General features: G+C 39.3%; 1 protein-coding gene across 1 annotated transcript in view; it reads right to left on the bottom strand.

The window, feature by feature from the left end:
* SLC1A3 (solute carrier family 1 member 3) overlaps positions 1–21144 on the bottom strand; it is a 51007-nt gene extending 29863 nt beyond the window's left edge. The window contains exons 1-2 of the mRNA XM_034442387.3: positions 20935–21144; positions 18521–18821 (exon numbers count right to left, since the gene is read on the bottom strand). Of these exons, the coding sequence (XP_034298278.1) occupies positions 18521–18701 (181 nt within the window). The 5' untranslated portion in view covers positions 18702–18821; positions 20935–21144. The remainder of the gene's footprint in view (positions 1–18520; positions 18822–20934) is intronic.
* Between the last annotated feature and the right edge of the window lie 3190 nt (positions 21145–24334).

Raw genomic sequence — 24334 nt, 5'->3', positions numbered from 1 at the left:
AGTAAAAAAAAATTGGATTTCACCACTGTCTCTGTGTGATTTACAACTCTTGAGAGCCAGCTTGATGTACAGAGGTGAAGTGCTGAACTGGATATCAGGAGATGTTGAGACTTTGGAAAAGTACAAAAAAGAGCAACTACGATGATTAAAGTCCTGGAGACAAAAACACATGAAGAAAGGTTGCAGAAATTGGGTATGGCTAGTCTAGAGAAAAGAAGGACTAGGGGTGACATGATAGCAGTATTCCAATATTTGAGAGGTTGCCACAAAGGCGAGGGAGTCAACTTATTTTCCAAAGTACCAGAGGGCAGAACAAGAAACAATGGATGGCAACTAAATAAGGAAAGAAGCTACTTGGAATTAAGGAGAAACTTAAGAGCCTTGGTGGCGCAGCAGACTAAAGTGCTATTAAGTAACTGCCTGCAATTACTGCAAGTTCAAATCTCACCAGGCTCAAGGTTGACTCAGCCTTCCATCCTTTCGAGGTAGGTAAAATGAGGACCCGGATTGTGGGGGCAATAAGCTGACTTTGTATAAAAAAGAACACTGTTAGGGGCCCCCGAAAGCCCTACTAAGCAGATATATACAAAAGTATGAAGGTTATTGCTTAACGCATTGTAAGCCGCCCTGAGTCTCCGGAGAAGGGCGGCATATAAATCGAACCAATGAATAAATAAATAAATAAATAAGGAGAAACTTCCTAACAGTGAGGACAATTAACCAGTGGAACAGCTTGCCTTCAGAAGGTGCTTCATCACTGGAAGTTTTTAAGAAGAGACTGGACAGCCACTTGTCTGGAATGTTATAGGGTCTCCTGCTTGAGTAGGGGGTTGGACTAGAAGACCTCCAAGATCCCTTTCAGCTCTGATTGATTGAATTAGATGTCTCTTGGGCATGGAAGCTGGCTGGGTAACTTTGGGCCAGTCCCTATTTCTCAGCCTAACCTGCCTCATTGAGTTGTTGTAAATGGTAAAATACCGGTAGTCCTTGTCCTACAACCATTTACTTATCAACTGTTTGATGTTACAAAGGATTCCCCAAAAGGTACTTACAATCCAGATTTGAAGTTCCAACCCCTCCCTGGTCATGTGAATGCATTTTGAGATCTCTGCACCTAGCCCACATTTATGGCTTTGTGCAGTATCCCACAGTCATGTAAGTGTGATATTATTCCTCCCATGATTAGAAACTACTATTGATGTAGCCTAAAATTGCATTTGCATTGTTTGCAACCACATCTCAAGGGTGACTCATTTGGACATATTTGCTGGAAATTGGCCTTTACTTCTGGTTTCTGACAAAAAATGTCCATAGTAAAGAATGGATTTGCCACGTTTGCTTAATGACCATGTTCACTTCACTATTGCTGCTTCCACTTAATGACTGTTGCTAAAAAGTTGTAAAATCAGGCATTATCATGTGATAATCTGCTAAATGATGAGCATGACTTATGACTCTATTTGTGGGCTCAATTGCTTGGTCCAAAAGGATTGGGACAAGGATCAAATAAATAAACTCATATATAACTGTTTAAATTATTAATTTAAATTTAACTGAATTAGGTTAACTAATCACTGATCATAAGCTCAGATCTTTTCTAGTTTGTAGGTGTGAATAGAATAGAATAGAATAGAATAGAATAGAATAGAATAATAATAATAATAATAATAATAATAATAATAATAATAATAATAATAATAATAATAATATAATTTTATTTCTATACCGCCCTTCTCCCGAAGGACTCAGGGCGGTGTACAGCCTATTTAAAAACACAAGACAAACATCAATTTAAAATTATTAAATAAATTTGGCTCCATTTAAAACCCCAGAAATTTAAAATACCCCAATTTAAAATTATCATGTCGATGGCCCGGCCTGGCGGAACAACAGGGTCTTCAGAATAGAATAGAATAGAATAGAATAGAATAGAATAGAATAGAATAGAATAGAATAGAATAGAATAGAATAGAATAGAATAGAATAGAATAACAGAATTGGAAGAAACCTTGGAGGACTTCTAGCCGACCCCCCTGTTTAGGCGGGAAACCCTACACCACTTCAGACAAATTGTTATCCAACATCTTCTTAAAAACTTCCAGTGTTGGAGCATTCACAACTTCTGGAGGCAAGTTGTTCCACTGGTTAATTGTTCTAACTAACAGGAAATTTCTCCTTAGTTCTAAGTTGCTTCTCTCCCTGATTAGTTTCCACCCATTGCTTCTTGTCCTGCCCTCAGGTGCTTTGGAGAATAGCTTGACTCCCTCTTCTTTGTGGCAGCCCCTGAGATATTGGAACACTGCTATCATGTCTCCCCTAGTCCTTCTTTCCATTAAACTAGGCATACCCAGTTCCTGCAAATTTCTTCATATGTTTTAGCCTCCAGTCCCTAATCATCTTTGCTCTTCTCAGCACTCTTTCTTGAGTCTCAACATCTTTTTTATATCGTGGTGACCAAAACTGGATGCAGTATCCCAAGTGTGGCCTTACCAAGTCATTATAAAGTGGTATTAACACTTCACATGATCTTGATTCTATCCCTCTGTTTAGGCAGCCTGTTTATGCAGCCTAATGAAGTGAAGTACTTCCGGTAGAAATACAACTGAAGAGACAGGGTGAAAAATCATGGGCCTGTTCTCTCATATGATTTTAACCTTGTCACCATGAAAATACTTGGTCCTTCCCAAAGCAAAGATGGATTTGAGATGGGAAGAGAATAGAACCTTGAAGTAGTGAAGAATATAGCAGGATTATATGTGTATATTATATGAGGTTCAAAAGATTTGTTTCAGGATCTTGGATATCTGATGTGCTGCCAGTGGAGAAATAATAGGTGGTGTATGGGGTTTGTATTTTTAAGAATTGTGTTATTGTCCCATTAATATCCAGCTAAGAAATTTTAGAAATGACTAAGTCAAGCAGGCTTGAAATTAAATCTTGAAAAAAATGAAGAATAACCTTCAATTGCTCCTTATGATTTTCTTTCTTTCTTTAATTTATTTATTAATTTAATTTGTATACCGCCCTTCTCCCAGAAGGGACTCAGGGCGGTGAACAGCCAAAATTAAAAAACATACAAATACAAAAGTTAAGATAATTAAAAAAGAATTAAATCATTAGCGTCCCAATTTAAAATCCCCAAATCCATAAAATTTAAAATCCCAATTAAAAACCATTTAGGCTAGGCTGGCTTGGTGGAATAAAAACGTCTTCAGGGCTTTACGGAAGGTCCGGAGGTCCGGGATCAATTGTATTCCAGGAGGTAGCTCGTTCCACAGGGCGGGTGCCCCCACAGAGAAGGCCCTCCCCCTGGGGGCCGCCAGCCGACATTGCCTAACCGACGGCACCCTGAGGAGGCCCTCTCTGTGAGAGCGTATTGGCTGGTGGGAGGTTATCGGTAGCAGCAGGCGGTCTCGCAAATATCCTGGCCCTAAGCCATGGAGCGCTTTAAAGATGAGAACCAACACCTTAAAGCGCACCCGGAAGACCACCGGGAGCCAATGCAGCTCGCGCAGGAGAGGTGTTACGTGGGAGTGCCACGTAATGATGTTTCTATTCTGTTTTCTCTCTTAGTCTTAAATTCATTGATTTCTTATACTATTTCTCAAGGAGCCTGAGGCAAAGCTATTTCTCAAGGAGCCTGAGGCAAAGCTAAATAGATTATAGGAAAATCTATTTCTAGATAAGGACTTCCAATATGTATGTACAAAGAAACAAAGATAAAGAACTCAAGATGAAACAAACTGAAAATCTGGAATTTAGGTTTAGATTTAAGTTGAGAAGAAGCTGAAGGCAGCTAAGAATTTTAATGGCAACACAATAACAAGGCAATTATCTCTTATAACTGATGTCACAAATTGATATTTTTTAGGTTGTTATGACAACTAAAGTAACTTCTTCTGGAGAAATCAGTGTGATATGATATCTATACATTTTTACGTTTGAATATAAGTTTGTTTCTATCAATACGGCACCTCTACATTTTCCCTGAGCATTTCCCTCTGACCAAAAGCTAAAGCCACAAAATTAAAGAACAATCCTCAAACTTAGGTAACATTATTTTCAATTACATCAAATCTTAATTATATCAAGATAATACTGCTTGCTGGTCTTCTAACGTGGTTAAATGAGAAACTCCTGTAAATAAATTGGCCACTATGTCAATTCCTATATTCTAGAGGTCAATTATTCACACTGGTTACATAGCCCACAAATGTGTATGATTGACTAAACATCCATTCTGTATCTCAGAAATTGACAGTCTATTGTCTTACCCGGCAATCTTTTTTCCATTCAACAACTATTCACATGTTTGCAAGACAAAAATCAAAAAATTAATGGACTTTTTAAAAGAAGTATGAGGTCTATTACTTACAATTCCCTTTGTAATCAGTAGTATTTGCAGATACTTGGTCTTGTCTAGCTGATAAACCAACATTAAGTTATCTGCAAAGTAAGACATAAAATTGCATTGGTTGCACTTTTGGATGACCTCTGCTAGGAATAGAATGAGAGTAGTGTGTATGTTGATGGTACTCTCTTTTATATATCCACTCTAGACCAACTAAGACTGAACGACTAAGGATATTGAGGCCATGCACAGCACTGATGCTGTTACCTAGTTTGGTAATGAAATGCCTGCAAGAAAACAACCAAGCTCAGAGAGCACCAAGGACCTCCACAACTTGAGGTCCAGTGAAACTCTTGCTGTAAAAGTTAAGACACTCTCCCATTGTCAGGGCAATATAAATTCTTCATTCATTCCAGGGGGTGGGTTCTAAATTTTTTTACTACCGGTTCTGTGGGTGTGGCTTATTTTGTGGGCGTGGCTTGATGGTCATGTGACAATTATTTAGGATTTAGCAGAGGTACTGGTCTACCAGGCTTTTAACTGTTTGTAGAGCTGTACCGATCTACCCATTTACTTTTTGCAGGAACTGGTCTACCCATTTATTTTTGCAGGCACTGGTCTACTCATGTATTTTTGCAGGCACTGATCTACTCATGTATTTTTGCAGGCACCGCTCTACTCATTTGTTTTCTTTTACCACTGATCAGCAATAGGGCGGTCCTTTGAAGCCCTGCGGCAAGAGTTTAAACAATTTTTTTCCCTCTAGCCATCAGCTGGGACTCAGGAGGGAGCAATAGATTGGGGGTGGGGCCAAATAAAAGGTAAGAATAACACGGGGGGTGGGGGGAGCACAGGGGTGGGGGGCGCGGGGGTGGGGGTGGGTGGGGTGGGCAGAACCAGTTCGATGACGTCATATGGTCACCGCTACTGGCTCGGGAGAACTGGGCCGAACCAGGAGGAACCCACCACTGATTCACTCATTTTCTAGAGTTAGTAGATTTTTTTAAGCTTACAAGTTTAGAATTGAGAAAGAGTGACTGATTCAAAGTCATATACCTGGTTCTGTATGAAAGCATGCTATCTGGGGAATTCTGGGAGCTGAAGTCCAGATATTTTGAAGTTGCCAAAGTTGAAAAACACTGCACTATACTGGTGAGCTGTCAAGTTTACATATAAATGTAATGCAACAAAATTTAATTTTAAGTATGCTGTTTAGTGTATATTTAAAGTGACAATAAAGTTTCTATTCTGTTCTGTTCTGTTCTGTTCCATTCTAATTCTACTCCTCTCCTCTCCTCTCCTCTCCTCTCCTCTCCTCTCCTCTATTCTATTCTATTCTATTCTATTCTATTCTATTCTATTCTATTCTATTCTATTCTATTCTAATGCACTGCTTGCCTGATGCCGATTTAATGGCAAATTATGAACCAGAAAGTAAAGGGGGTATCAGCATGTGCAAACCATCTTTTTACAATCAGTTTAATTCTCCTTACAATGTTACCATGGAAAACATACTTTTTAAATACTAGAACCACACAAATAAAAACAAGATGAGATAACATCAGTGAACTTCCATTAAGGTCATCCCAGAGCCTTTCATGGACCAAGAAGAGAAGTAAGAAAGTAAGAACATAGGGACGACTGATTATGCCAAAGGATCATCTCATCTAAAAACTAGCAAGAAGTTCTTGAACAACAACACAAACAAACACAGAGTATTGTTTTCCGCTGTTGGAGTAATGGGAAAATATTTTTGGACCACCCTAGACCACCCTAGATCTTTATATGGTATGCCAAGACCACTCTTTTTGAAACAAAGAAAGCACACACACATACAACCCAACAAATCCTTCCAAAACTTAATTCTCACTTAACAAATTCAAAAGTTTAACTTCGTCGAAGAGCTAAAACTTATTGAATTCCATTTAAATTTCAGTTGACCCATTGGGAAATGGGTCAGAAGCACATTATTCGATACTGAGAAATATGTTACACATGAATAAAAACGTAGGGCTGTGCAAGACTTTGGATTCAATTTTGAAAAGTTCCTCTCTCTCTCTCTCTCTCTCTCTCTCTCTCTCTCTCTCTCTCTCTCTCCCTCCCTCCCTCCCTCACTCCCTCCCTTCACACCACACACACAAAAATGCACACACACATATTCATTAAGAATATTGCTAGGATTCATTCAGCAGTATTTGAAAAACTTGCTTCCCCTCTACTCTCTAATGTCAGTTCTTTGTGAGGTGGCTGTTCTATCAAGCATCATGTTGTTCCAATGAAAAAATGTTCAACAACCATCTCACTGTGATTTTAATGAATGTTATCAAGCAAAGTGGGTTTTAATATATATATTTTCTATGCCCTTCATAATGGTCTAAACTTCAATTATACGTGCCTTGTTTCCCCAATCAAATATAATCACAGAATTGGTAGGAGCTATTTAGACACCGAGTTTACATAGTGTATCTGGTTTGGGCAGGAGTCCAAAGAAAGAATCCAAGACAGTTGACGATCCAGCCTCTAATCCAGCCTCTAATTAAGAAAAACTTGCTAGTTGGAGACTGCCATTAAATCAGTGGTGAGTTCCTCCCGGTTCGGCCCAGTTCCCCCAAGCCAGTAGTGGTGACGATATGACATCACCGAACCGGTTCTGCCACCCCCCCGCCCACCCACCCACCCCCCTCGTTATTCTTACCTTTTATTTGGCCCCACCCCCAATCTATTGCTGCCTCCTGAGTCCCAGCTGATGGCTAGAGGGAAAAAAACTGTTTAAACTCTTGCCACTGGACTTCAAAGGGCTGCCCTACAGCTGATCAGTGTTAAAAGAAAACGAATGAGTAGACCGGTGCCTGCAAAAATAAATGGGTAGACCAGTGCCTGCAAAAATACTTGAGTAGATCAGTGCCTGCAAAAATAAATGGGTAGACCAGTGCCTGCAAAAATACATGAGTAGATCAGTGCCTGCAAAAATAAATGGGTAGACCAGTGCCTGCAAAAATACATGAGTAGACCAGTGCCTGCAAAAATGGTAGACCAGTGCCTGCAAAAATACATGAGTAGATCAGTGCCTGCAAAAATAAAAGGTACTTTTTTCAAAAGGCAACTGGACTTTGTTTTTCTGAACTGAAGAAGATTCTTGGATGAGAAGCGAAAGGTCTTCAAGGAAAGACAAAGTCCAGTTGCCTTTTGAAAAAAGCACCTTTGGGACAACCATGACCTGGATGATCGAGATCATCTCCATAGACAGTGAGAATGTGATATTATTACTGATTAGAAATTACTATTAATGTAGCCTAAAATCACATTTACATTGTTTGCAACCATATGTCAAGGGGGACTCATTTGGTCTTTTTATCCACTCAGTGCAATATTATTTCTGCATGTATTATTGCTAATCTTGGTAATTTACCATGCTATATCTGTAAAGTTAAATATTCCTTATTCGAATAATTTTGCATTTATCATGTTTAAGTTCGCTCTATTATTTTTATCTCATTTCTTTAGCCTACCAAGATTATCTTGACTTTTCTTTCTTTCTTCTAGGGTATTTGTTATCTATTCCAATGTTGTATTTTCTTTTGAGCTAATAAAATTAATATTCTCTCCATCTTCTCATCCAAGTCATTAATAAAACTATTGATGAGTAGAGGATGATGACCGAACCTTGAGATATCTCAATACTTCTCTACGGTTTGATGATTGGCTCTTTTTTTTTATCAAGTTTTTAAATTTATATTATATATACATATCAATGTGTGAACAGTGTGACACCTGGCTGCCATACATTACAGTTCAAATAAAATAGTATTACTGATCATAGTTATCACATTCATCCAGCTTATATATTTCTAGTAGTAATAAACATTTATATCAAATTATAATCTTTCATTATTTCATATTGTTTAAACATACATAATACTATTGCCATTCAGTTTCTAAACCTCCCTCTTATCCTTACGCTTGTCTTATTTTATAAAAATGTGTCTACTAATATTCCCCCTTTCTCTTATTTTATTCATGTCACCATTATATTAAAAGACTTTCCCTTTGTATTACAATACTATCCTTCATTATTTCATTGTTCAATATTTAAATATACAATTCTAATACCAATCACAATATTATTTAAACATGCAAATTAATTTTGCTGGGATCAGCTGGGCCTTAGGAGGCAGAGAATAGATGGGGGCGGGGCCAGTCAGAGGTGGTATTTACCGGTTCTCCGAACTATTCAAAATTTCCGCTACCGGTTCTCCAGAACTGGTCAGAACCTGCTAAATACCACCTTTGCCTGCAACCCTCTGCCAGTAAAAATGGAGCTCCGGAGGGCCACACACAGTCTTCGTGAGCTCCATTTTTGCTGGCAGAGGCACAGCGGCCTGGTCCCTCGCTATTTCCAGGGCAGCCCTGTGGGCCAGATCTAAGCACCCCGCGGGCTGGATCTAGTCTCCCGGCTTTGAGTTTGACATCCCTGATCTATATGAACAACTGGTATGCAGTCACTCTACTGAACATTCTGCAAAGGTAGTTATTAAAATAAGGTACAGCACTTACTGTACTGTAGTTTCTCATGCTGTGGTGAGTCCAGAACTCAGGCAAGCACTTTCAAACAAACAATCAGAAATCAGCTTGGAGATGTGAGTTTGTTACTATTTCACCACAGTTCTGATGTGAAATTCTAGTTGTCCTATTACCAAATCTTAGCCTGATGGCTGGTCACAAAACAAGAGGGGCAACTTGGCTGTATATGAACTGTTTGCATCCTGATTTCATTAAGCCAGAATTTTTAGTTTATAGGGACATATGCCATGCAATCTTTTTCCTCTTTGGTTACAAAACAAACAATAGAGAGAGGGAGAAAATCCAGATACCAATAAAAAAGCATTTGGGATCCTTTCCTTTCTCTCCAAGGCCTGCTTCCCTCCCACAAGGTTGGTTGCAACCAACTACCTTCAGTATATTAGTTTTAAAATTATTGTTAAATTACTAATTATTTTGTTCAGGGCCAAAGTCTATCTTGCAACTTAGCCCTCAAATTATAAATGCAAACAACAACAAAATCCATATTTCAGTAACATGTTTGTGGAACAATGGCATAAATATTTACTTTTTCGCTGATGAGGTTACTGGGTGAATGAAAGAAATATCTACAAAGAAATGTCTAAGTTCACAGATCACCTGAAACCTAGCAAACAGGAAAGTAAACATGGTAACATGAAGTTATATCATTTCACTTACTCAAGAACCCTGGTGTAACATATCCATTACACCATGGATTCCATGCATGTGAAATCATTTCCAACCTTACTTGTATTCGTAATGGTTGGTTATTTATTTATTTATTTATTTATTTTTCAGATTTCTATACCGCCCTTCTCCTTTCGGACTCAGGGCGGTGAACAGCCAAAGTAAAACATTTGTATACAAAAGTTAAAATAGATTTAAAATAATTAAATAAAGTTTGGCCCATAATTATGCTCGTCATATTATCAGATGACAGTAATTCCCATTACCCTCAGCAAAGAAAATACAAGAATGGATAAAGGGTGCTGTAATTGTTCCTCCAAATGAGGTTCCAATGCTTAGTTCTTCAAGAAGTACAGATGCTCTCAATTCAAGGGAAACTCTAGTTCAGGGGTATGAAACTCAAGGCCCGGGGGGTCCGATCCAGCCTGCGGGGTGCTTAGATCTGGCCCACAGGGCCGCCCTGGAAACAGCAAAGGAATGACTTGCGGTGCTTCTGCCTGCGAAAATAGGCTCCTGAGCTCTGTTTTCGGCTGCAACAGCTTCCTGAAACCCTGTGCCAGAGAAAATGGCGGCCCTCCCGAGCTCAATTTTCTTTGGCAGAGGGTTGCAAGAAGCCGTTGCAGCTGAAAACGGAGCTCAAGAGCCCATTTTTGCTGGCAGAGCGCTCGGGCCACTACAGGTGCCCCTGACACGAGTGATGTCAAGCTGGTCACGCCCACCCTGGCCTCCCAAGGTCAAACACAACCATGATGGGGCCCTCAATGAAATCTAGTTTCTGCTGCTCTAGTTGCATATCTATATAGCTTCTTTGACGTTAAGGCAAGGTCTTTATTGATTTACCGTATTTATTTTGAATTTGGTTTCAACTTCCCAATGTAGCTTATAACACTGATATTCCTTTGGTTTCCCATCTCAATTACATCTGATCTTGCTTTATTATTATTATTTTTTTTGAGTTTTTAAGAGTTCTTAAAGCTCTCATAAAGGGAAGCACTTAATCTGAAAACACAGGGCTAAAATGATCATGCTCCAAGGCACAGCTGTTTACCCCTATTGACCAGGGAAGACAATGCTGGAAGTTAGGTTGGGAGCACAGGAAGAAGCTAAACAGAGAAGAAACAGACAGGAACTGGAGTCACAGTGGATAATGTATATCCCTTGAGGGGAAAAACTAGCTTCTAGAATAGGTATTTATATAATACTAGGAATTAAGAACATTATCTGAAGAATTTTCCAATGGATGAAAGTAAGCAGGAACAATTTTTTGAGGTATAATGTGGAAGCGCCCGGTGGCTTAAGGGCCTGTTGGCTCAGCAGACTAAAAGCATTGTGATTAACACCAGCTGTCTGCAATTACTGTAAATTCGAATCTCACCAGGCTCAAGGTTGACTCAGCCTTCCATCCTTGCTAAGGTAGGTTAAATGAGGACCCAGTTTGTGGGGGCAATAAGCTGACTTTGTATAAATATACAAAAGTATGAAGGCTATTGCTTAACGCATTGTAAGCCTCCCTGAGTCTCTGGAGAAGGGCGGCATATAAATCAAATTAAAAAAAAAATGTTTGCCATGATTGATAATCTCACTCACAAAAGTTCTATTTACTAGAAGGCAACTAATGATGTTGATTCCCTTCAACTTCTCTGGTTCCAACTCCTCAGGATACACTGGTTCCACTACTTTGTCTTTGTCTTTCTTGGGAAAGTGGCACATTTCCAAAGGAAGACTTGGGCTGCAGCCATTTACTAGACCAGAAGGAGGTCAATTTTTCTAAACAAATGCTTTGAGGGCGGAGAGAATAAAAGTAGAGGCTACATCCACTTAGATGTGGTGTTTCCAATCCAAGTTGGTCTTCTAAATTTTCCTCTAAAGGAGATTTTAAAAGGAAGGACAACTGTGCAATGTGTATCACCCCACTCACTTTTTAGCTCTGCTGTCCCATCATTTGATTTAATTTCTGAGACTCCAGATATTACAGAATCTATAATAAAGCAGACCACTCCTGTCACTGGGCAGTGTGAAAATGTTGTCTTAAGCGGTAGAAGATGGAAAGCTTGGAGCAACCAGAAAATAGTGAAGATTGCATTAAATATAAAATAAATACAGGTAATTCTTTCTTATTGATCACTCTTTCAGCGATCACTTGAAGTTAAAATGGTGCTGAAAAATGATTGGTCCTTGAAGTTGCAGCTGTTTTAGCATCCCCACAGTCCATCCACCTTGCTACTGGTCATCCTCTTCTTTCCTTTCCTTCCAACTTTCCCAGCATTACAGCCCTTTTTCAGAGAGATGGATCTTCACATAGTGTGTCTGAAATAGGATAATTGGGACCTGGTTATTTGGACTTTGAATGAGAACTCTGAGTTGATTTGTTCAATGATCCACTGGTTTGCTTTCCTGGCTGTCTATGGCCGTGATGGCGAACCTATGGCACACATGCGACAGGTGGCCCGCAGCGCCCTCTTGGTGGGTATGCGAGCTGTCACCCCAGTTCAGTTCCCCCGCGCATGCCCATGTGCCTCCTGCCAGCCAGCTGGTTGTCGGGTCTCTGTTGCACATGCGTGGGGGGCGTGCAGGGACCGCATGTGCATGCATGGGGGCATGGTGCATGTGGGGGTGCACGTGCATGCGCGGGACACTATGGGGGGGCACATGTTGCATTTTGGTGGCGCAGCGGACTAAAGTGCTGTTAAGTAGCACTTGGCTGCCAGCTGCCTGCAATTACTGCGAGTTCAAATCTCACCAGGCTCAAGGTTGACTCAGCCCTCCATCCTTCCGAGGTAGGTAAAATGAAGACCCGGATTGTGGGGGCAATAAACTGACTTTGAATAAAAAAAAGAACACCGCTTGGGAGGGCCAAAAGCCCTACTAAGCAGGTATATACAAAAGTATGAAGGCTATTGCTTAACGTATTGGAAGCCACCCCGAGTCTCCGGAGAAGGGCGGCATATAAATCGAACCAATAAATAAATAAATAAATAAATACATTTTGGGGGTTTGGGCTCGTGTGTACGTATTTGCGTGTGTGCGCGCTTTGGACACTCGGTCTGGAAAAGATTAGCCATCACTGGTTTATGGAATTCTCAGGAGTCTCCTTCAATACCCAAGTTCAAAAGTGTCCATACTCTTCCTATCCTGCCAACTTTTGCTTCCATAGAGTGTCACAGGGAATACGATGGCTTGCACAATTCTGATCTTTGTAGAATTAGGCATATGACATTTGAATAACTTCCAAGACCTTCACGGCTGTTCTATCAAGGGCTAGAAGAAGAGCTGTGGTAGTGCAGTGGTTAGAATTCAGTATTGCAGGCTAACTCACTGCTCATTCCAGGAGTTCGATTCTGAGCGGCTCAAGGTTGATTCAGTCTTTCATCCTTTTGAGGTTGGTAAAATGAGGACCCAGATTGTTGGGGGCAATATGCTGGCTCTGTAAACCACTTAGAGAGGGCTGTAAAGCACTGTGAAGCGGTATATAAATCTAAGTGCTATTGCTATTGCTAATCTGTGGCATGTTTCTTGATTGAATTGTTTGTTGCATTGAATATGGGTGAAATATCTGTTCTCTGGCAGAAGTAGATAATTTTCCTGTAATCAGTGCTCTGAATGTAAGCTCCTGCTGGCTTTCTTGCTGTCCACAGCTAGTTAAAGCCAACTAATACATTGGCAGAGCATTGTATCTGAACAAGAATGCTATGTTTTAAACATTTGCAAGAGAAAGTTTTCCTGAGGTACTTAAGGGCCTGTGCTACTGCTCAGGTCAGAAGTGGCGTTAAAATAGGATCAGGATCAGTCCAAGACAGTCTTCTCGCAAGTTCTGGGTCCTTCATTAAAGCAAATCTTTTAATTCACTTTTAAAACCTTTCCCATTTCAGCTTCATATATTCCAGAACAGGAATAAAAGCAACATGGGAAGAGTTCATAGATTGTTAGTTGAACTTCAGTTATTTTTCAAAGCAGAGACTATAATTTAATTGATAGTCATGACCACACAGATTAATAATTATAGATCACTGTTTTATACAGGTTAAATGTTGTATCACCTTAGCAAGGATTTGTATTGTAAGTGCAGCACCAGCTATTTTGTCTTCAATATATTTATTTTCAGATTTTATAACCTGGCAATCTGATGAAGGCCAATTGTTGGTTTGGAGTACTAAGTGTTACATTTATCACTCATTTGTGGGGAACCAAGTTGGAGAACCCTGCTATATCCCACTGAATCATTTCAAGCTTATTTTTGATACAAGGGCTAATATTATACTACACAGTTTGTTCTAGTATATTGTTGTCGTTTTATTATACTTATAAGGTAGGGAATATTTCTTGCTAATTTACATTTACTAATTGAATTCTGATGTCATGGGAGATTTTGCCTCCTGTCCTTGAGCTGCTTTATATCCGTTAGTTCTAATTCAAATTATTCATGATCAGAGATCAGCAAAAGATACAACCTGATAGAATCAAAACAGTTGAAAGAAAAAGAAAGAAAAAGGATTTTCCATTTATGTTGGATATTAGTTGTTGTTTCATTTTAATTCATTTTAAATTTGGCTATTGTGTAGACGGTTTCATGGTTTAAGTCCCAGGGTGTAAAAATTGTCCATTCTCCCCAGGTGTACTTAGTAAAAGAGGGGTTATGATATCCTTTAGGACAGGGGTGTCAAACTCAAGGCCCACAGGCTGTATCCGATCCATGGGGTGCTTAAATTTGGCCTGCGGGGCAGGCCTGGAAATAGCAGAGGACCAGTCCTCAGTGCCTCTGGCAGTCAAAATGGGGTGCAGGGTGCGTGTGCCTTCTCCGTGCCCCGTTTTGGCCAGCAAAGTGCTGCAGGAAGCCGTCCAGGCCAAAAACAGGGCTGCACATAGCCCCCCATGCCCCGTTTTGGCTGGCAAACTGCAGGAGGCATCCATCCCATCTCCCCCCCACCCACCCACCTACCCCCAGCCAACCTGCCGAGGAAGCTACAATGCTGATCTGGCCTTCAAAGAAATCCAGTTTGACACCCCTGCTTTAGGAGATCCTTATAAAAGTTACAATAAAAAAGGAAATGTTGAATTTTGTCAATTTTCCCAGAATCAAAAGGGCAAGTACACTGAGACAGGGACATGTTAGCCTACCTGCCAGTTAGTAGCACCGATGGAAGGATGTTATACCTGGCTGTGATATAATCCTTTCCTTAAACTAGAGGAAGAAAAGGCATGCTCGCAGGTTGCCAGAAACCTGCGCCTATTGTATTTCTAAGGTTATAAGAGAGTGAGCTGGCCTAGAATTGATATTCAATGCCGTCCTCAATATTTGCAACATCAGATATTTGGCTTGTACGATATCCAAAGTTAACAAGGAATTGACAGGCATTCTATATGTTCTAAATTTCTGCTCTACCATTTTTGTCCAGAGTGAAGGCTAACATGAAAGTTAGTTCAGTAAGAACACAATAGTTGCACCCATAGCAATTGCAATGAGGACTGCCCTAATGAATATTTAATTTTTAGGCCGCTCACCTTCATCACTGACATCATAGACTGGAATTTTTATTATAAACTCTTTGAACCACTGCAATACTTCTCTTTAAGGGCCACTTACATTCAGGGTATAGCCATTAGATCTGCTTGTTCTCAGTTCAAATGCTTTTTTCCCAGCTTCAGCCAATTAAACATGTCCCTCTGTGAAATGGACACATCCACCATTACCCAAACTGCTTATGTGTGTTTGTGTATGTGTGTATTCTCACACCCATGTCTGTCATTTTACACAAACACATGCATGCTACACTGCTATTTGGTTACTCATAAAACTTATGTTACTCAAATTCCATATTCCTGTAAACTATTTGAAAAGATAATTTACAGGAATAAGAGGACCCAGTTTGTGGGGGCAATAAGCTGACTTTGTATAAACACTTGTATAAACACAAGTATGAAGGCTATTGCTTAACGCATTGTAAGCCGCCCTGAGTCTCCGGAGAAGGACGGCATATAAATCAAATAAAAAAAAAAAAATGCCTCTGAAAATGTATTCGAAAACCTACGATTCTATCAGCATCATTTCATTTCAGCAAACCAAGACATGAACACTTCACATTTACTAAACTTTCTAAAATTGATCTAATTGCCATTTAAAAATACATTAGTTTACTGGAGGTTTTGTTTTTGTTTTTTTACATTTTCAGACTGTCAATTTCATATTTTGCCAGATACAACTGACAAGAAAAAGTAGGGAACAGTAACTCCTCTGAAATGTAGTCCACCTACCCATGTGCTATGTGTACATGTAAACTTTGTTTTCTTACCATGGTCTTTGCTTCATTAGTTAGTTTTGTTGGAATAATATTCAAGGGAAAAAAACTCCTCTTTGCTACCTTAAATGGGAAAGTCTTTCAGGGTTTTTTTAACTGAGGCAACACAATCACAGTTTCAAGTTTGATTGTCACCTCAAATAGTTGATTTACATCCTAGTAAAATTGAAATAAATGCATGTGTTCTGCTATTCAGCCTATTTCCTTTTTCTAATGGTACCAAGGCAGTCAGTTTTCCCCCCAGTTTTTTTCACAAGTTATAGCCATAATTTTTGCTGCTGCTTCAAAGCTTGTGAATCTAACTCTCTCATATCTGATCTAAATAGGGTTTTGCAATCAATTCAAGTTACACAGCAAAATAGTTCTTTGGAATTATTTCCATAATTGTTTCACAACAATGGGTCCTTAGAATTATTTTTCAATATAATCAAGGAATCATTGCCCATTAATTATATTTAGAGAAGGATCTAAAGGCATTACATTCAGCATAGTTCTAAGCCTAATCAATCCTTTGCCATAAGAAATCCACTCTTAAAATACTTATTAAATATTGAGTCAAAGAATAAAACAGAGGCTTTCTGATTGTTTCTAGAACTGAATATATTTCCCATGCATGGAGTAATATATATGTCCACTTGGAAATAAATCCCATTGAGAGCATGTGATTTATTCCTGGATTGCTTTTAGAAATAGCAGATTATGACTCCACAAAATAAGTCTCCTCTTGGGAGTCATATTGGTAAAGTGATAAAGATACAAAGAAAAGCTTTTACTTAAGACTGCGCTTGCTTACTTACTAATCATTATGAGTAATAATTGGATGCCTCATTTTTTGTCAGATCCACTTCCACTGTCTGCAATTGGAAGTGATGTGGTTAGGTGAACTTCCCAGTTTCTGCTGTACTACACCTAGATTGTACATCCACGTGAAAGGAATGTAACATACACAAGATGACCATTCTCTTGCATGTTCCCATTCTTTTCAGTGGGGCTTATACAGAGGGCATTCAGATCCCAACACACTATAAAAATCTGCAACGATGTAAGGTTAAGCAAAAGATAGAAATACTAGGAGATCCTGGGAAATGATTTTGAAACCCTGTACCAACTTCTGTCTATGGAGGTTCTCAATCATCCAGGTCTTGGTTGTCCCAAAGGTGTTTTTTTCAAGAGGCAACTGGACTTTCTGGTTTTTTCTTTGAAGACGTTTCACTTCTCATCCAAGAAGTTTCTTCAGCTTCTTGGATGAAGCTTCATGGATGAGAAGCGAAACGTCTTCAAAGAAAAAACAGAAAGTCCAGTTGCCTCTTGAAAAAAACACCTTTGGGACCTGTACCATTATGTTTTGAATATCTCCCCAAAATGGTTTCTCTTGCTGTAAATCTTTAGGGAAATAGGGAAATAGTTCTAAAGTCCTTTTCATACAGGGGATTATGAAGCAAACTGATTACAATAAGCAAACATTCTTTCCTTGTTTTTAATGTTATCTAAGTACCTGATACTCCCTTTAAATAAAATAAAGATTATGACTATACATCATAGAAATTATTTTTGTTGATTCAAATACTTTCCTTCACTTGGTTTATTTTTTTCTTCTTATAAAAATACTTTCTTTTGCAAAGCAAAGCCCAATGACTAAAGTTCAAGAAGCTCTTTAGCTGTGCTCAACGCGAGTTGAATGCATGCAATCCTGAATGAAAAAAGATGCCAACTATTCATCTGTTGAAGGGAAAACTCATCGTCGTCGTCATCATCATCATCATCATCATCATCATCATCATCATCTCAATATCTATCTTACCCTTGTCAAAAAATTTTTTTTAGAAAAATCAAAGCATTTGCAAACCAACAAATAGAAAATCCAATGCATTGAAAACACAAACCTATGTTCTTGACACACAGAACAAGTTACACCAAGTCTTTGGATTTAGGTTGCTATAAAGTCCCTAGGAGCAAGGATTCTTCCCAAACCAACCTTTATCCTTCTGAACTAAGAAATATTCAAAATATTAAATCTTTGCCAACATTGCCCTACAGTAATCCACTTTACAAACAATATGGAACTAAATCCCCTTATTTTATTTTTGCCAGGTAAATCTCCCATCAATGATTGAATGACACAAGTAGAATATGTGAAACATGACGTTGAAGGCACGAGTTCACCTCTGATAAAAAAGAGAAAGAGAACTAAATGTTTTAGTTGAAATTCTTATCCTATGGTTTGGCATTGATCAGAATTAAGTGATATTATGATCTTTGATGTGTCTAATTATTTATAGCTTGGAAATGATGGAAAATAAATAGGGATTTTCTTTTATTTCTAACAAATATCAAGAGATACTGCAATGAATGCCTAATTTAGGAATTATTTAAAAATTGGATGCTTTAAACAGCTGAAGTAATTTCTTTCCAATTGGGTCCCTTTAGAGCTAAACTGATGGGATATGTAAGGGCAGGCAGAACTACAACTCTAAAAGGGGAAAATATTTCTTTACGGCTTACCCAACATAAAGGATCAGACTAAAAAATTTTGGAGCAACAATGTGTTCTCAGCAGGGAAGGGAAATGAACAGCAATAACGTTGTCCAAACAAAATTTTCAAGATTCTGGTCTTGATCAAATTACTCACCCACAATGACTGCAATGACAGTGAAAAGCACAAAAAAATTTCTCAGTAAGTAACCTTTAACATTTTCCTTTGTGATGTTTTGAACCTTCTTTTTTGCCATAAGAGTACGTTTCCGGACTCCTTGCTGGAAGCGCTCCATCCTATTCCCCGATCTTGTGTCTTCACCGTTAACTTTAGTCATTTCTGTCTCAGGAATTTTTTTTAAAAATCTCCCTTTTCTGTGTTCTTAAAAATCTTCCCAGTAATAACAAGGGACAAAAAATATTAAATTAAAAAAAATAGTTTTGACCAGAGATAAGACCTACAGAGAAAAAATAAAAAGAATGTGAGTTTAATCTATAATTAGCTACATTTTTAAAAGAAAAATCATGTTCTGTAATAACATTCTTAAAAATAGATTATTTAAAATATAGATATCAGTAAGCAAGTTCATACTTATTAGCAGTTAACTTTTTAATAACTAGCCATCAAAAAAAGCCAAAAATGACATAATATTGACTTGCAAATTTAGCTTCAACATTTTTAAAAAATCCAGAATTATTATGACATTAACTTAGTATGGATGGAAATCAAAATCAAACAACAGTGAGCTTATCATGATGAATCTGGAAAAATGATATTGACAATATATGCCCATTTTACATTGAATCACAGAAGAAAGGAATAATTCTCATTAATACATAAGACATGTGGGCTAAAAGAAAAGTTAAACGATCCTGGTCCTTTTCATCCCAAAATTGTATTCTACAGTAATACCCCCAAATGTGTCTAAAACACTGTATCATCAAGGCCTCATGTGCGTGAAATTTAAGCATATATTTATCACTCTCTGAAAGGTCAATGAAATTTAATTTAACGCAATACAATCTTAGAAAAGGCCAATGTTGCAGTAGTTATGCTAGGTTTTTAACGTTGTTTCTAATAATCCATTGAGATTTGGCATATATCACACCTGACATGTTCAGCTACTTCAGAAGAATGTTCTGAGATGCATTCCTGTCTCAGATGCACGCTGTAGTTACTTTACTAACAGGGCAACTAAGAATTTAAAGTTGCAGTATTATTAATTCAATTTGTATGCCGCCCCTCTCCGAAGACTCAGGGCAGCTCCGAAGGCTCAGGAAGGCTCTGAAGGCTCAGGGCAATATTAGTACAAGTGTTTATAAGGGAGGCTGCATCTTTATTGTAAATCACAATCAACCAAATCTCACACGTCACACACCCAATGCAGTGCCTGCAGATTTTTTAAAAAACTCATTGATTTAAATCAAATTCACTTTCACAGTTACAGATTCCTCTTTAATTACGGTTCAATGGTTCAGTGGCAGGTGTGTCACAGATTTGTTTCTAGTGTACCAGATATTATAAGATATAAGATGTACTAGATATAAGACTTTTGTCTTATTTCCTAATTCTTAAGTGTATAACAATAAAAGATGTAGAATTTCCCCTCAAGCCAATATAGATATAGAACTATTGCTATATATTCAATATTGGAGCCTTGGTACTACAGTGGTTTAAAGCACCCTGTTATTAACACAGCTGCCTGCAATTTACTGCTGGTTCGAATCTCTCCAAGGCTCAAGGTTGACTCAGCCTTCCATCCTTTCTAAGGTAGGTGAAATGAGGACCCAGTTTGTGGGGGCAATAAACTGACTTTGTATAAATATACAAAAGTATGAAGGCTATTGCTGAACGCATTGTAAGCCGCCCTGAGTCTCCGGAGAAGGGCGGCATATAAATCAAATTAAAAAATATATATATATATTGTGCCGGGGGTTCCAAACAGTTGAAAATTACTGCCAATAACTTATTACTAATAATAACTTATTACTGCTAATAAGCCTCCTTCAGTAATATTCTAATAGATCAGAAATTATAATATCTACACCCAGTTATGCATTTGGAACTTCATTCTTCACTCAACAATCCTGTTCTTTCTTTCTTTTCCCCTCTCTCTCAAACTCCTGAAAACGACAGAATTTTAATAAAAGCGCACTCACTCAAAAATCAGATCCTTTTGTTTCGCCTCTGTGACTAAATATTCATTTCTACCCACTTCAGATGGCAGGCGGGGAAATCCCACTGCCCATCCATCCTTGTACAAAAATACACTTTTCGCATAAAGCGTCATAAACACTTGCTTAAAAAGAAAAACCCAAACAACCAAACCAAACCAGATATTCAATCTTTCTCCACATCCCAGATCCAGAGCATTAAAAGTTCTCTTCCCACCTTCCTTCTCATTTTCTTTCAAATCCAGAGGAAGGGAAACGAGTCAACGCCAAGGTGCGCTCGCATCCAACCGGGCAAGTGGGGGGGGGTGGGGGGGGTGTAGGAATGAAAGGGGGGAAGAAAAGGAAGAAAAGCGAAGAAAGGAACGCACAGAATTGGAAATTAATAAACGCACCCACCTTTTCAAAATTGGAGTCCTCCGAGGGGCAAATGGGCAAAGGTAAGGTTCCCCAGAAGATACCAATGCGATAAAAAGGGGGGTTTGGTGTGTTGACAATAAAGTAAAGGGAGACGAAGTTAGGCAAAAAGCGTGTACTCCGCTGGCAAATCGCAGCGAGTTAAGGAAAGGGGAGGAGTCTACCAAGCCAAGTTTGGGGACGGGGGTGGGTGGGAATGGAAGGCACACGCGGAACAGTAAAACGTGTGTTCGGGAAGAGATGGAGGGGGGGGGCGGTGAAAGTTGAGCTTTGGGAATATTGATGAGCGTTGGTACCCTGGAAGCGGGCGGCTTTCTTTCTCCTCCTCGCCCCCCCCTCCCTCTTTAGCCCACTTGGTCAATTCAGCTGATGCTGAGAGGATGGCCAAGGCGAGGCACGCACCGTCCGCTGCTTCTGGCTGGACGTGGCAGGCGAGAATCCCGTTCATCTGTAGCTGGATTCTCCCAGCATTACCTACCCTCTTTAGGGTACAGAAGGGAAGGCTGTACGCGCGTCCTTCCTTTCTTTAGACTCCAAAGCTCTCTGGACGGAGCTGTGACATGTCTTGAGATTGGCCCATTATTCTCCCTAACAAATGTTTTGGGAGCTTCTTGAGAACTTGACCTCTTCAGCTTCTCAACACTTGAGGGGAACACTAGCTAGAAAAGATTGAACTTGACCTGGGATAATTCTTCCTTTTTCTTTACAGGCAAGACAAAACTTATTCTCTCTCTCTCTCTCTCTCTCTCTCTTTTAAACCTTTCAGAAATAACTTTTTTTTTTAAATTTTATTTTATCTTATACATCCAACAAACATTAAATCTATAGCGGTCTACATCACAACGCGAGAAGGAAATAAACTTGTCCCGTTACATATATAGGGTAACGTACAAAAGTCTATTACATATACCAATTGACATGCTTATCCGATATCTCTATTTATAGCTCGATTTGACATCCAATTATACCATTGATTCCAAGATATATAATAATCTGTGTCCCCCCCCCCGTCCTTTCAGTAACATAGTAAGCCGATCTGATTCCGCACAATTCATTATTTTCTGAATTACTACTTGTTTGGGTGGGCTAACATCCATCTTCCAGTATTGGGCCCATGCCAATCTTGCAGCTGTTGTTATATGCAGCAGCAGGTACCATGCCATTCTATTAACATTTTCGGGTCTTATCCCTAATAAAAATACCTCAGGACGCAATTGTATATGCTGCGCCAACATTTCATTGAGCCATACTCTGGTTTCTCTTCAGATCGTATAAATCTTTCGCCTTTCAGAAATAACTTGAAATCCTGTCTATGGAGATTCTCAGTCATCCAAGGCATGGTTGTCCCAAAGGTACCTTCCCCCCCCCTACCCAAAAGGCAACTAGACTTCCTGGGTTTTCTTTGAAGAGGTTTCGCTTCTCATCCAAGAAGCTTCTTCAGCTGAGAAGCGAAACGTCTTCAAAGAAAAACCAGAATCTGCGGCAAGATTGGCCTTCGCGCAATGTTGGAGAAGCTCAAATATACCTTCTGAAGATTTAATAATTAAAAAGATATTGGGTCATGCCGAGATGGACAAAATGACACTTGAATTGAAAGGATTTGATGGACTCGGATTTTTACGTAATATGGGAGAAATGGTATAATTGGATTGAAAATAGAAAAAAAAGGAAAATAATAGAAGGTAGATTTAGTACAAATATCTAGAGTATAGGTGAATGCTAGTGTGATGATATGTAAATGGTCACAATAATGCACAAGAGTTGAATAATGATTGTTTAATTGTAAAAATTTAATAAAACAAATTTTAAAAAAAACAAAGAAAAACCAGAAAGTCCAGTTGCCTCTTTGGGGAAAAAAAAAGCACTTTTGGGACAACTTGAAATCCTGTTAAACTTTTACTGTCAAAGTCCTGGAAGATAATGAGGGAAAATAGATGCCTGAACTTCTCCCACTATAATATCCATTTACTAGGATCCCAAAGGTGCATTTAAAAAATATATTTTTTAATTCCACCTTTTTTTGTTTTCATATTTTCTGATTCAGGTTTTGCACTCTTAAAACTCAAAATCTCTGACTATTGGGGGCGAGTCGTTGGCCCCCACAAATGGGGTTCGCAACTTGGGCATCCTCCTGGACTCACGGCTGTCTTTTGAAGAGCATATGACGGCCGTAGCCAGGAGGACTTTTTATCAGGTTCGCCTGATTCGCCAGTTGCATCCCTTTCTGGATCGGGACTCGTTACGCACGGTCACTCACGCCCTTGTCACCTCACGCCTGGATTATTGTAATGCTCTCTACATGGGGCTCCCCTTGAGAAGCACCCGAAGGCTCCAACTGGTCCAGAATGCGGCCGCGCGGGTGGTAATGGGAGCAATGTGGCGCTCTCATGTAACCCCCCTCCTGCGCAAGCTGCACTGGTTCCCAGTGGTCTTCCGGGTGCGCTTCAAGGTTTTGGTTACTATCTTTAGAGCGCTCCATGGCTCAGGACCAGGGTACTTACGAGACCGCCTCCTGCCACCAATAGCCTCTCACCGACCAGTTCGCTCCCATAGAGAGGGACTCCTCAGGGTGCCGTCGGCCAAACAATGTCGACTGACGGCCCCCAGGGGGAGAGCCTTTTCTGTGGGGGCACCTACCATCTGGAACGGGCTTCCCCCGGAGTTACGAAACATCAAAGACTTACGCATATTCCGCCGTGCCCTGAAAACATTTCTATTCCAACAAGCTGGTCTGGCCTAACTCTCCCTTTTTAATTGGCTTTTAAACTGGCTTTTAAATTGGGTTTTAAACCTCTTTAGATAAATTTGGATGTTTTTAATCTTTGAGCCTAAATTACTTAATCTGTTTCTTAATAGTTTTTAACTTCTATATGTATTTGTATTTATTATGGCTGTTCACCGCCCTGAGTCCTTCGGGAGTAGGGCGGTATACAAATATGAAAAATAAATAAATAAATAAAAGTAGAGGAAGGTTCCTCCTGGCACTGGTGTGAAACCTTTGCTTCTTTACCTGAAGAACTGTGAAACCCATGCATTGCCTGTTTGTATTAACTGACCTAAATTTACTGAGACAAAGCCCTTTTGGGGAGCAAGGAATTGACCAGGAACTGGGAGGGACAGAGTGAAATCTCATGCAACTAGAATGTTAAAAATGGCAATAATGTTTTGAGTTACAGCTTCAAATTTGACTTGGCATAAGACATTCATCCTGCCAATAACTAGCCCACCTACAGGCTGGCTCAGTCTGCATGCTGAGTAATGTTGGGAGAAGGATTACAAAAGACGTAATAACCCTGAACCTATTGTGTGGGCCTTTCCTCCAACTTGTGATGTATGATTGTTTTTTGTTGGTTTTTTTGGCTAGCAGTTCAGATAAACTGGA

This window comes from Pantherophis guttatus, chromosome 2 (assembly GCF_059756535.1).
Source record: "Pantherophis guttatus breed Tessera chromosome 2, ASM5975653v1, whole genome shotgun sequence".
Classification (NCBI taxonomy): domain Eukaryota; kingdom Metazoa; phylum Chordata; class Lepidosauria; order Squamata; family Colubridae; genus Pantherophis; species Pantherophis guttatus.
The sequence above is the reverse complement of the archived record's forward strand: the minus strand, read 5'-3'. Positions and strand labels throughout refer to the sequence as shown.